The 12124-nt window shown below is 64.7% G+C and overlaps 2 protein-coding genes across 3 annotated transcripts; one reads left to right on the forward strand and one right to left on the reverse strand.

Moving 5' to 3' along the window:
* The first annotated feature begins 46 nt into the window (after positions 1-46).
* Positions 47-6583, forward strand: FKBP2 (FKBP prolyl isomerase 2). Of its 2 annotated transcripts, none has more exons than XM_075005116.1 (6): positions 47-200; positions 1703-1871; positions 2109-2221; positions 5008-5054; positions 6048-6083; positions 6405-6583. In XM_075005116.1, exons 1-6 carry the CDS (start codon positions 139-141, stop codon positions 6464-6466), a joined length of 489 nt encoding a protein of 162 aa, XP_074861217.1. In that variant the 5' UTR covers positions 47-138; the 3' UTR covers positions 6467-6583. The 2 variants fall into 2 exon arrangements, with proteins under 2 accessions (XP_074861217.1, XP_074861218.1); XM_075005117.1 differs by lacking the exon at positions 47-200 and adding an exon at positions 1116-1297 and having other exon boundaries at positions 6405-6582.
* Positions 6584-7256: 673 nt separating this feature from the next.
* PPP1R14B (protein phosphatase 1 regulatory inhibitor subunit 14B) lies at positions 7257-11350 on the reverse strand. Its single transcript, XM_075006074.1, has 4 exons — positions 10690-11350; positions 9382-9465; positions 8793-8825; positions 7257-8432 (listed from the first exon to the last, which is right to left on the reverse strand). Exons 1-4 carry the CDS (start codon positions 10906-10908, stop codon positions 8364-8366), a joined length of 405 nt encoding a protein of 134 aa, XP_074862175.1. The 5' UTR covers positions 10909-11350; the 3' UTR covers positions 7257-8363.
* Between the last annotated feature and the right edge of the window lie 774 nt (positions 11351-12124).

Below are 12124 nucleotides of genomic sequence, written 5' to 3' on the forward strand. Positions count from 1 at the left end.
CCCCGCCCCCTGGACGCCATTTTGCGTCGCTAGCAGTCAGATGGGAAGTGCTCGTGCCCCTGGTCACGTGACAGGAAGCTGCGCTGTTCACGTGACGGAGAACATGGCGGCCCCCGGGGCGGCTTCCGGGCCTGGCCAATGACGAAGTGGCAGCTGCCGGCGCCTGCGCAGAGGGGTTTGGAGCGGGGTCTGGCGAGGAGGTGAGAGCGGGGGGATGGGGGGCCCCGAGGGAGCCCAGGGGCGGGGGGCCCCCGCAGGCGACGTGGGGCCCCAGGAGAGCGGGGGTCCGCCGAGGGGCGGCCCAGCCCAGGGGGAGGCCGGGGCCGTGGGGAGCCAGGCGCCTGGGGGCACGGGGAGCGGGGAGCCGCAGGGGCCGGGGGGAGCCGCAGGGGCCGAGCGGGGGGCTGTGGGGAGCCGGGAGCCCGGCGGGTCCAAGCGGGACCCACTCCTGAGGACTAGGCAGCAGAGGGGCCTGGTGGGCGGTGGCCATGACCAGGGGGAGGCGATCTGGATCCATAGGGAGTGGAAGCAGGCGGCCCAGGCGGGGGCGCAGAGCCCCGTGGAGGTCTGGGTGCCTCGCCGGCATATCAAGAGCTTCCCAGCGGCTGGGGTGCCCCCCTGGGGCGCTCAGGGTAGGTTGGTATCCAGGGGAAGCCGTGGGGGAGGAGTGGCGCGCCCCACAGATCTTGATCAAGTGTGGATCCCCAGGGAGAAGTCAGCTCCTGCTGTGGGAGCTGGGGACATCTGGGTGCACAAGGCAAGGGACCCTGCAGGAGCTGGGGAGATGTGGGTTTGGGCCTGGGAGGATATGCGGGGTGAGGAGAACCAAGGGGAAGCCAGGGTGTGGACTCTCCAGAAAGCAAAGGATAGGAGAGTTGAGCCGGGAGAGGGGAGGCACAAGGTACCCTAGGTGGGCACAGGCAATGTGCATCACATGGGGCCTGATATTGGGGGGAACTGCAGAGACGTACTGGTAGGGGAATAAATATTACTGGGGGGGTGGGAATGGGGGGCATAGACAAGGAAACTCCTGCTAAGGCACACTGGGTGGGTGGGAGGGAGTGCGGGGTACAGACAGGGAGACCCCACTGAGGTGCACTGGGTGGGTGGGAATGGGGATCCAGATGAGGAAATCATGTTGAGGTGAGCTAGACTAGAGAGAGAAGTTGGGGAGTCTCAGTGGACTTAGGGAAACCCCACCATCCACAAGAGTCTCTGGCTGGCAAACCAGAGAGCAGTGGTGTCTGGTGCTACTAGGGCAGGGAGTGGAGGAGAGGCTTCATCAGCTGGAAGAGAGGTAAGTGGGCCTCCAGAGGCTCCCAGGCCAGAAAGGGGGGATCCGGACAGACAGACTTATGTGTCGCTGCATGCCTCGGGTAGACTCTGGATGGGTGGGTAGCAGTATGAAGGGCCAGTGGAGGGCTTAAAATACTTACAGCATGTCACTGAGTGTCTGAGTTTTGGGGAGGCGCATGGGGTGTGCAGGAGTTGGTTCAGGCTCCGGGAACGGGATGACAATAGTTACCTCTCTAGGGGGCACCGGCTCTGAGTTGGCCTTGAGGGAGGGAATATGAATGGGTGCTTTCCTCTGTATGGGGGCTGGCTCTCATCCAGCTCCAAGGAGAGTGACGGGCTGGGACTGCGGGTGGGTGATCTCTTGGGTTCTCTCTGCTAACTGGCTTCTCTTTGCATGGCCTTCCAGGATGCAGTTGAGCTGGGCCACAGCGCTGCTCACGCTCTGCCTGTGGGCGCTCTACCAGCCAGCGCTGGGCAACGAGGGCAAGAGGAAGCTGCAGATCGGCGTCAAGAAGCGAGTGGAGAACTGCCCTATCAAATCCCGCAAAGGAGATGTGCTGCACATGCATTACACCGTGAGTCCTGCCCGGGGCCGGGGAGGGGCTGGGGGGGCAGTCTGTGCCCTTGCAGCTTAGCAGGCACCAGCTCTCCAGAACCTGAGGTTCTGGGGCCAGGGAAAGACCCAGCCAGCCAAGGTCCTTGGTTACCCATTAGTGCAGGTATTTGCCAGTAGCTCCTGGGGGTAACGTTTGTATGTTGTGAGCCTCTGGCTGGGGGCAGCCCCCCGATCTCACCCCCCTGCTTTTCTCCAGGGCAAGCTAGAAGATGGGACCGAGTTTGACAGCAGCATCCCACGCGATCAGCCCTTCATCTTCTCGCTGGGGACGGGCCAGGTCATCAAGGGCTGGGACCAAGGCCTGCTTGGGTAAAGTCCTGCCCTGTGAGTTGGAGCGGAGCTGTTCAAAGACCAGTCCCCAGAGTGGAGGGATCCAGGTTGTGGCCCAACCCCCATCAGCTTTTCTTAATATGTCACCTGGCCTCCCCCTGCTCTGCATCCCTGGCGGGGGGTTTGCTATCACGCTTATTATAATCGCTCCGAGGATCCTCTGCTGCTCTAGGCGTTGCACAGGCAGGACTGGCTGCAGCCTTGCCCTCCCCCACCAAGGTCACACTCCACCAGCAGAGGGGACGAATGGCTCCCACCCTGTGCCATAGCGTGGATTTGCAGAGCGATCTATGGCCTGGCCTTCGTACAGCCTTGGAGCATCCACTGCATTGTGCTATGGCTAGAACCGGCCCTGGGGCTGCAGCTCCCCCCTTTCTGTTTGTGGCTCCCCAGCTACTGTCTGGTGGACACTTCAGCCCTTCAGAGAATGGTGCAGCCGCCAGGGCTTTGCAGTGACCCGGTACAGACTTTTCAGGACAGGATGGTGTGTGTTGGTCACTTGGCCCGCCGAGGCGGCCTGGGAGTGGAAACAAAGCTTCCATCTGAGCCCAACCCTGGAGACGCTCTGTCTCCCTACATCCACTGTTGGCAGCTGACCTCAGTTTCTTGGCACCCCAGAGTAACCCTGCTCTGTCTGGGTCTCCTCTCTTGGCGGGCAGTAGTGGCCAGCCAGCAGGGCTCTCTGCCTAGGCACAATTTGATGCATCTGCCCCCATCTAGAGAGACCCCTGGCTGTCTGGTCTCCCCTGCCCTAGAAGGGAAAGTAACCCCTTCCTGCCCAGGCATGGCAAGCCCAAGTGGGTGGGGAAACTGAGTTGCACCGAGTGTTCAGCCTGATATGACCACAATTCCCATATTACACGTGGTTCTTAACCCTTAATTAATTCAAACTTGGCTCCACCTATCCTGTCTGCAGTGATCTTTCTGGTGCTGCCAAGCAGCCGTGGATTTTGGGGCCGTCTATTCTGTGTGATGTCAGAGCAAAGAGATGAACCGTTTCCTCTCTTTGAGCTGGATGCACTGAGTCCCACTCTTGGTTGGGGCAGAGCTGTAATTAATGCAGGAGTCCCAGCTCCCAGCCTCCTCTGCTGTAACCCGCCAGACCCCAGTCCCCTCCCAGAGCTGGGGATAAAACCCAGGAGTCCTGGCTCCCAGCCTCCTCTGCTCTAACCACTAGGCACATTGAATATTAAGCTGTGCTGCTCCAGTAACGTTGTTCAGCTGTCAGAGGCTGTAGGCCAGCTAGTACCACATGTTCTTCCGCCTCTAGTAGGGGTTACTGGGGGACACCTGGACTTTTTTCCTCAGGGGAGTGGATACACCGCACAGCCAGGCTCTGCTGACACTTCTCTCTTGGCCTCTGTGACTGTCTCCTCTGCTGTTCTCCCGCTGGTTAATCTTGGGCTGTCAGCCTCCTGTTGTCGTGGTTTGGGCTGTCCTGTTTCGTTAGGAGTTGAGCTGGGTGTCTGAGCGTCTACCCAAGAGCTGACTGAGGAGTTTCAGCCAACAGAAAATGGATTCTCATGCATGTCAGCCTGTCTGGGCCAAGCACCAGGGTGTTGGGGGCAGTTTCAAACGCAGGAGATGGGCAGGTGCCCCGGAAGGTCTCCAGTGGGTGGAGGGGAGGTGCGGTGGTTAGAGAGCTTAGATGGCAGGCGCTCGGAATGGGGCTGCCTACTGGGTACTGCTGTAAAAGAAACCGGGCCCAAGGCTAGTGTTCCAGGGCCCTGGGCAGCTCCCTCGGTTTCTCAGGTGAGGATAACAGCTCTGCCCTGCGCCAGACCTGTGCTAAAGACTGAGGCACCCAGCCCCAGGGAGGAGGGGGACAGAGCCCCCTGAGAACGGTGGGTCCAGAACTGACTCTTCCCCGCGCAGTCGCCCATCCAAGGGCTCTGCCTGGGCAGCCTGACCTCCTGCCCCAGGCCACGGGGCTGATCCCAGCTGTCAGGATGCCGTCTGGTCTTGGTTTCCCAGTTGCTGTGCGGAGAGCCCTCCACAGCCTTGCGAGATGAGTCTGGGCGTGGGGAATTGGAGCCGGTGCAGAGGCCGGAGTGCAGCCCTTACCCCAGCCAGCAATTGTCTGGAGCTTCCAGCCCCTTTGCTGGAGGCCCCTCGTGTTTGAGAGCCGGCAGAGGGGGTTGAACGCATGCGCACTGGGAATGCGCCGCACAATACCCACGTGTTGCGCAAAAGGCCTTGCGCCAGCTCGCTGTGCCCGTGGAGGGTTCTCTCGCTGGCTGTCTCGCCCGGGACAGGCCCTGCGCCGGCAGCTAGGCAGTCCCCTGACAGTTTTGGACTCGGACATTAGGAATCGGCGGTGTCGGCTCTGCACGATGGGCAGCAGAGGCACCCCGAGCTCGTTGCCTCTGTGAAGTGGGGCTGTCTGCCGTCTTACTGGGTGGGGAGGGTGTCCCCAGGATCCATAGGGTGAGTGGAATTCGGGTGGCCTGCCTCCGAGCCCCCTGTGTGAGCCCACGAGACCTGCTCCCCTCCCACGGCCAGGGCTAGAAGCCAGCAGTCCTGACTTTCCTTTCCACCTCCCCCTAACTCTGCTGCAGCCCACTAGGCCCCACTCCCATCCCTGAGCAGGAGGGAGCAGCCAGGAGTCCTGGCTCCCAGCCTTTGCCCCGTGGGAAGGCTGGAAGCGGCAGGGTGATGCTGGCTGCTCCTGTCCTTGCTTCGTTAAAGGGGCTTGGGGTGGGGGGGGCGACACCGAGTGGTCTGGTGCCATTGAATCTGGGAGTCTCATTGCCATCTCTTTTCAGGATGTGTGAGGGTGAGAAGAGGAAACTGGTGATCCCCTCGGAGCTGGGTAGGTGGCCAGGGACTGGGCTGAGCCACCCTGCAGTGGGGACAGGGTACCAGGCCTTGCTCCTCTCGAGGGCACCAGCTCTGCGCCGGTCCTAGCAGGCAGTGATCGGGGATCCCAGTTGGGGGTCTCTGCAGTTGCCATGTTGTACTAAAGTCACCTGCCTGGAGCCACCGCTAGAGGGGGCTGCAGGCTGGGATGGAGGGCACTCGAGAGCTGTGAGGTAGGAGCCTGGGGGTGGGATTGAGGGGCTGGTGGAGCTGTAGGGCAGGAGGCCAGGGCTGGGCTGGCCAGGGGACTGTGGGGGGGACTAAGGGGCTGGCAGAGCTGGAGGGCAGGAGGCCAGGGCTGGGCTGGGCTGGCAGGGGGGCGTGGGGGGGATTGAGGGGCTGGCGGAGCTGTAGGGCGGGGGCCAGGGCTGGGCTGGCAGGGGGCTCTGGGGGGGATTGAGGGGCTGGTGGAGCTGTAGGGCAGGGGCCAGGGCTGGGGTGGCAGAGGGCCGGGGGGGGCATGGATTGAGGGGCTGGTGGAGCTGTAGGGCAGGAGGCCAGGGCTGGGGTGGCAGAGGGCCGGGGGGGGTGGATTGAGGGGCTGGTGGAGCTGTAGGGCAGGAGGCCAGGGCTGGGGTGGCAGAGGGCCGGGGGGAGTGGATTGAGGGGCTGGTGGAGCTGTAGGGTGGGGGCCAGGGATGGGCTGGCAGGGGGCTGTGGGAGGGATTGAGGGGCTGGTGGAGCTGTAGGGCAGGAGGCCAGGGTGGCAGGCGGCCGTGGATCAGCACTGGGTGGCATGGGGCTGCCAGCCCCCTGTGCAAGGCGAAGGGGGTTGGGGGGCCCCGCTTTGGGTGCCCAGCCGATGCACTTTGGGAAGGCTGCTCTTCATGCCAGTCTTGCCTCCTTCCCACTGCTCAGGTGCTGCCCAAACCTCCCACTCCCCCTCTGGGCTGGGTGGGAGGAGGGCGGAGTTCCTCGCTGTAATTTCTCTCTGTTTCCCCCCAAGGCTATGGGGACCGAGGGGCTCCGCCCAAGATCCCAGGTAAGGCTGCTGTGCCCCACCCCATGTGCTTAGGCCCCGCCAGCCATGTGACCCTCCAGCCCGTCTCCGGGGCCCCCCTCCCAGGCGGCAGAGTCCCTATGCCCCTGCTGCAAACAGGGCGGGGGGGAGCCCCACCTCCCTCCATCCAACTGGCTGAGGTTCTCCCCTCCAACCCCGCCAGCAACATAGGGCCCCACTGTGCAGCGTGGCTTTGGGTTCCTCCTCGGTTTGCCTGGACCCTGGGACGCCCCGCCCGGGCAGGGGAGGAGAGGGACGGGACTGCCGTGGTGACCCCTTGATTGTGCCCTGCCCCCCCTCCAGGTGGCGCCACGCTGGTCTTCGAGGTGGAACTGCTGAAGATCGAGCGGCGGCCAGAGCTGTAGGCAGGCAGGGCTGGAGGGGCCCGGCTCGGTGGGGGGTGCGGGCACACGGGGGGCGCAGGCAGGGAGGCATTTACAAAGATCCTGGATGATGGAAAAATAAAAGCAGAGAGTGGAGCTGCCCTGTGTGTGGCCAGGGGGGGGGAGTGCTGGGCAGGAAGGGGGTTCCTGGCCACTGGGTGGGGGCTGAGCAAGCCCCGAGCAAAGCTGCTTGGGTGCAGGTTCTGAGGGCTGCTCGTCCGGGCTCCTGGGTGGTCTGCCTCTTCCCACCTGCCTTGGCCACGAGGTGGTGCCTGGCAGGAGTAGGCTGTGTGGCTGGCAGTTCCCCCCCTCACCCCCAGGCAGAGAGGGGAGTCGCTGTGCCTGGGACAGCCTGGGCGGGGCAGCAGGGCACCCGCGTCCGGCTGGGAAGAGGAGCTGAGCTGGGGGCAGGCCCCTTTCAAAGGCGGAGCAGGCGGCATGGGGGATTCAGCTGCAGTGACTCAGTCTGCTCCCAGATCCACCCTGTGAGACAGCAGCCGCACCCTGTGCTCATGAGGGCCCAGGGGATGGATGGCAGTGGGTGCCGGTCAGAAGTGAGGGGCACCAGCCCAGCTGGGGTCATCGGGGGACGTAGGGGTGGAAGGCACCAGGCCAGCTGGGGGCATGGGGTGTCTGGGAGGCGCTGTGGGTCAGGAGGGAAGGGCAGGGGCCCAGCTGGGGGTGGGGGGCAGAGGGCTGGTTAGCAGGGTTGTGGGTCAGGAGGGAGGGGCACGGGCAGAGCTGGGCGGAAGGGGTCCCTGGGGTGCGCTGGGGGGGCGGCAGACCTGTGGGTGCCCAGGGAAAGGAGGGAGGGGTAGACCCCCCGTGCACCCGGCCCGGCCCCGCCCAGTGACCTCAGGCCGGAAGCAGGACGTGCGGCTGCTGCCCGATTCGTTCCAGGAGCCAGCCGCATTCTTTCCGTGCTGAGCTCAGCGCTGCCCCGAGCGGGGGAGGGGAGGCGCTCAGCGGGGCCGGGATGGGGCCGAGCGGGGCTCCCGGGGCATGGATGACACAGGGCCGGGCTGTCTCCCTCCCCAGCACAGCCTGTTGCCAGCTCTGGGACCCAGCTCGCCAACCCTGTTGCCACAGCAGCTGCCTCCGGCGGGGGGGAGAGGGCCTGGGGAGCCTGGCGCTGGCAGCACCTGTGTGCCCAGGAGAAGGGGGTTGGACTGGCTGGGCCTGAGAGCAGTTCACACTCCAGCCGTCTCCCCTGCTGGGCTCAGGGGCCCAGGCTGGGCCTGTCCCCATTCCCTGCGTCCGGGGGGGTGTCAATGAAAGATGCCTGAGAAGCAGGGAAAGGAGCTGCAGTCTCCCCAGCTGGAAGTTCTGCTGCTTCCCTGCCACCCTCACAACGCAGTACCCCCATTGGCTATCCCTGTCCACAGTGGGGTGTCCCACATGTGCCACGCCTCCCTTATACCAGTGGGTATCCTCTGATCCCCATCACCTGTACCCCTGTTCCCTATTGGTCCTGCACCCCCCATCGCTCACCTGGCCCTACCGTTAGTAACCCCCACTTCAGAGAGCAGCCCCCCATCTCAAACCATCTTTTATTAAATTCATATAAAAACACAACAGAAAAATCATTTAATAATTAAAAAAACTCAAAAAAAAAATCCTAAAAGCCCAAATCATAGGCCCCCCCCACCCCTCTCACTCCAAAAACCAGAGGAGGCTCACGTGGGGGTATTGCTAAGAAACTGTCCCGCTGGCTAGTGATTATCAATGCGGTGGGGGCTGGAGGGGGGGCCCCCTCTCCTTCTACACCCCCAGACTTCAGAGAAGGGATTTCCCTTCCCCCACCCCAGCCTGGTGTCACTGGTTGTTTGCCCCCCTCCCCCAACAGCTGGGGAGGTGGGTCTAAGGAGTGGGGGGGGGGTCACTTCTTCTGGGGGGTGCTGAGCTTCTGCATGCCCCGGATCTTGTCCAGCAGGTCGCCCACGAAAGCCTGGTGTGGGAGAAGAGACCGGTCATGAGAGGGCCCTACTGCGAGTAGCCAGGAGTCCTGCCACCACACCCCCGGGACCCACTCCCAGACAGGGCCTGTCCCCAGCTCTGCCGGAGCCTCTAAGGATCCAGCCACTACCCAGCAGCAGGGATCAGAACCCAGCTCTGGAGAGGCAGCTTCCCCTCCCCCCAAGACAGGTGTCTGGGAACTGGCTGGGAAAGAGCAGCTGCTGAACCTCTCCCCTGCCCCCTCCCGCCACCCCGGAGATTGAGTGGGACAACTGCTGAGAGCCACCCGGCCCTCCCCTTCCCACTGGTGGGGACAGGCTGTGGCAGGGAGGGAGGGCGAGCTGGTACTCACCTCCGTGGGTTTGTAACAGTCAACCAGGAGCTCCTGGGGGAGGGAGAGAGAGGGGGTCAGAACTGGGAAGGGGCCCTGCGTCTGCTGCATGCACCCTTCCCCCACCTGGGCCCAGGGGAATAGCCCGTGCAGTGCAGCTCGCCAGTCCCCTACCCCAGCTTAGTGCAACGTGGGATCTCCTCCCCTTGCATCCCCGTCCCAGCTTCCTCCCTCGGCGGGGCCCCTGCCTCACAGCTTCCAGCACCTCCACCACCACATCTGCTTGGGTTCCTTGCTCCTGCACCCCAGTCGCTACCCTCAAGCTGGCAGGCACCCCCCCACCCCCCTCAGGTGGCTGCTACTGGGCCTGGCCTGCACACAGCTGGGTGCTGCCACAGCTTCTACCCCCATATGCTGGCTACTGTGTCCCCCAGCCTGGTGCTCTGCTGTCCCAACCCCCACTTCTAGCCTTGCTGTCCCTTCTCACCCCCCCATCATCCCAGCACCTCACTAGTGTCCACCCCACCCTGCACTGCTCCTGGACTCCCAGCTCAGCCCCACACCCAGCCCTGGGGAGTGACAGTGTAATGGGGGGTGCCACACCCCCTACCTTCACCCTGGCTCCCCGGGCATCATCGCTGCCCATGTCCAGTAGCTCATCTACATCGATCTCCAGCTCTGGGATCTCCTCTTCCTGGAGAAGGGGGAAATAATGTGAGGGGGGGTTAGTGCACTGGGGCCGTGCTCCCCCGTAGTCACCTGCCCACCCCCTCCCTCGCTGCAAGGACTTCGCGGGCTCCCACCTTGGCAGTGCATGCTGGGAACAGTTGCACCCCGCCCTCCCCGCCCTCCAAATAGTCTGGGAACAATGCGGGGGGGGGGTGCGGAGGGGAATTAGCAGTTGAGTTTTAACAGCACAACAGGAGCAGCCTAATCAGGTCACCCCCCACTCCAGAAGCCAGGCTCTGCCCCACCTCCCTGGCTAATTAACACCCGGCCATGGGCTTTCTCCCGCGGGGCGGGGGCGGGAGAGGGGGATGGCAGGCACCAGTCTGAGCCCCAAACACCTCCAGCGCCTTTTGGCTCCCGTTAACCCTCCGGGAGCCAAGCCGCAGATGGCGCGTCTGGCCCTGTGTACACAGGCCCGGCGCCGCCCCCCAGAGGTGGCTGCATCTTTCTCTGGCCTGGGAGGGATCTGGAGCGAGCCAAATCCAGAGGGAGCGTTGGAAACAGGAAGCTTAGTCAGCGGGAACCCGGGACGAGCCAGGCGCCCTTCCCTCCCCTCCCCGCCCCACCCTACCCGTCCTCGGAGGGGCGGGCGCCCGCGTAGCCTGTGCCCCCCGGGGGGGGGATTCCCCTGCTAACATCAACAGCTGATTAACTTCAACTCCTCCCCAACGCCCCGGACCTTAACCGGGCGGGTGTAACCCCCCCCACCCCATAGGCAATTTCGGAATTAACCCTTTCGGTTCCATCCGGCCCCAGGCTGGAGCTGGGGGCGGGGCAGCAGGTCTCCCCCTTCCCCCCCTCCAACCGGATAGAGACTTTAACGCGATTACAGCCAGCAAAGGAAATCCCTGGACCTAAGCAGCGTGAGAAACTTGAAGTCCCCCCCCGCCCCCTCCTCTGCAGCCTGTGGATGTGTGGGGGCGGGGGGGTCCCCGCCAGTGGGCGCGTGGTTAGCAGCTGGCCGGACCTGCCCCACCTCCACCGGCTGCAGAGCCAACTGGGGCGGGCAGTTTAGGGGGGCTGGGCTCCCAGCTGGGGGTGGGGGAGAGAGGGAGCAGAGTCATGTGACCGGGCGAGTTCCTCGAGCACGCGGCGTTGGGGGTGGGGTGCCCCTAGCCTGGCTGTGGAGCTGCGCGGGGGGGTGACGGGGCAATGGGGGGGCCCCGGCAGGCGGAAGGGCCCGGGGTACCTGGCAGTCGTACAGCTGCGTGAGCTGCTCCAGGATCCACTCCTCCAGGTTGAGCCGCTTACGAAGCTCCTTGCGATCGTATTTCACTGTGACCTTCCCCTGGCGCCGGCCCGGCCCGTCCTCCTCCTCCTGGCCCGGGTCCCCTGGGGGGCTCTGGAAATACACCCGGGGGCCTGTGGCCCCCGCCGGGCCGCTCTCCGGGCTACAAGGCGCTGCCATCCGCCGGGCCGCAGACCCGAACCGGGTCAGAACCGGCTCCTGCTGCCGCCCCGAACCGACCCCACGTGGGATCAGAGCCTCCTGTTAGCACCGGGCCTGGCTCGCGGCTGGAACCGGCTGGTACCGCTTCTGCCCAGCCCAGAGCCCGGCCCCCGTGGGTCCAGGACCGAAGCTGCCTGCTGATGCCGATACCGGGCTGGAACCAGGTCCGAATCGGATCCTCCTCCTGCTGCTTCTGTTAGGGGCGCGGGCCTCCGCCACCGAGGAAGCGGGGCCACGTGCGGTCTGGGCTAGATCCTCTCCTCGTCCGCAACCGGAACCAGATCCGCCTGCAGCCGAGTAGTGGGTGCCGGATCGAGATTCACTTCTTGCCGGCACCGAATCGGGACCAGCCCACCTCCGTCCTGCCTGTTTGCGGGCCACGTGCAAACCGAACCGAACCGGGCCGGGCCGCTTCTCGGGACCCGAATTCTCTTCTTGCCTGAGTCCAGTGGGATCGGAACCGGGTCGTGGTGCTGCTTGGGGTGGAAATGGGGCCCGCTCGGTCCGAACCGGGGCCGGGATCAGAACCAGAAGCTGGAAAAGCTCCGTCTTCTCCCGCCGGTACCAGATGCCGGATCCGCCTCCTGGTGCTGCCGCGACCGGGTCTCCCCAGCCCCAGCCCCAGCCCCTAGTACCGGCTCCGGCCGGCGCTGTCCTGGGTGCTGGTGCCGTGGCCTCCGGTCCTGACTCGCCCCGGCCGCCGCAGCCGGCGGTACCGCTTGCTCCCGGCTCCGATTCGGTTCCGAGCCGCTCCCCCCGACGGCCCCTTTGTCCCGCTGCTGCCGCTATCGCTCGTTCCTCGCCTCCCTCCCCCGCCCCCTCCCCGCCCCCTTAAAGGGGCCGTCTGTCTGTCTGTCCGTCCCCTCCCCCCGGCCCTCCACACCCGCCTCACGAGCAGGGAAGGGAGGTCGAGGCTGCGTCCTCGACCCACTCCGGCATCTGTCCGTCCGTCTCCCTTCCCGACCCCCGTCGGTCCGTCCCAGGCCCCCGGGGTGGGAGCGAGGTCAGGCTGTTTCCCCGCAGGTCAGCGACTGTCCGTCCCACGCAGGGTCAGTCTGCTCCCCACCCCCATGTGTCCCTCTGCCAGTGCCCCGCTCCCCCCCGGCCCAGGGGCGTTGGCCTATCCCACCTGCAAACCCAGAGTGGGTCGGCCTGTCCCACCCCCCACGTCTGT

Source organism: Carettochelys insculpta, chromosome 11, assembly GCF_033958435.1.
Source record: "Carettochelys insculpta isolate YL-2023 chromosome 11, ASM3395843v1, whole genome shotgun sequence".
Classification (NCBI taxonomy): domain Eukaryota; kingdom Metazoa; phylum Chordata; order Testudines; family Carettochelyidae; genus Carettochelys; species Carettochelys insculpta.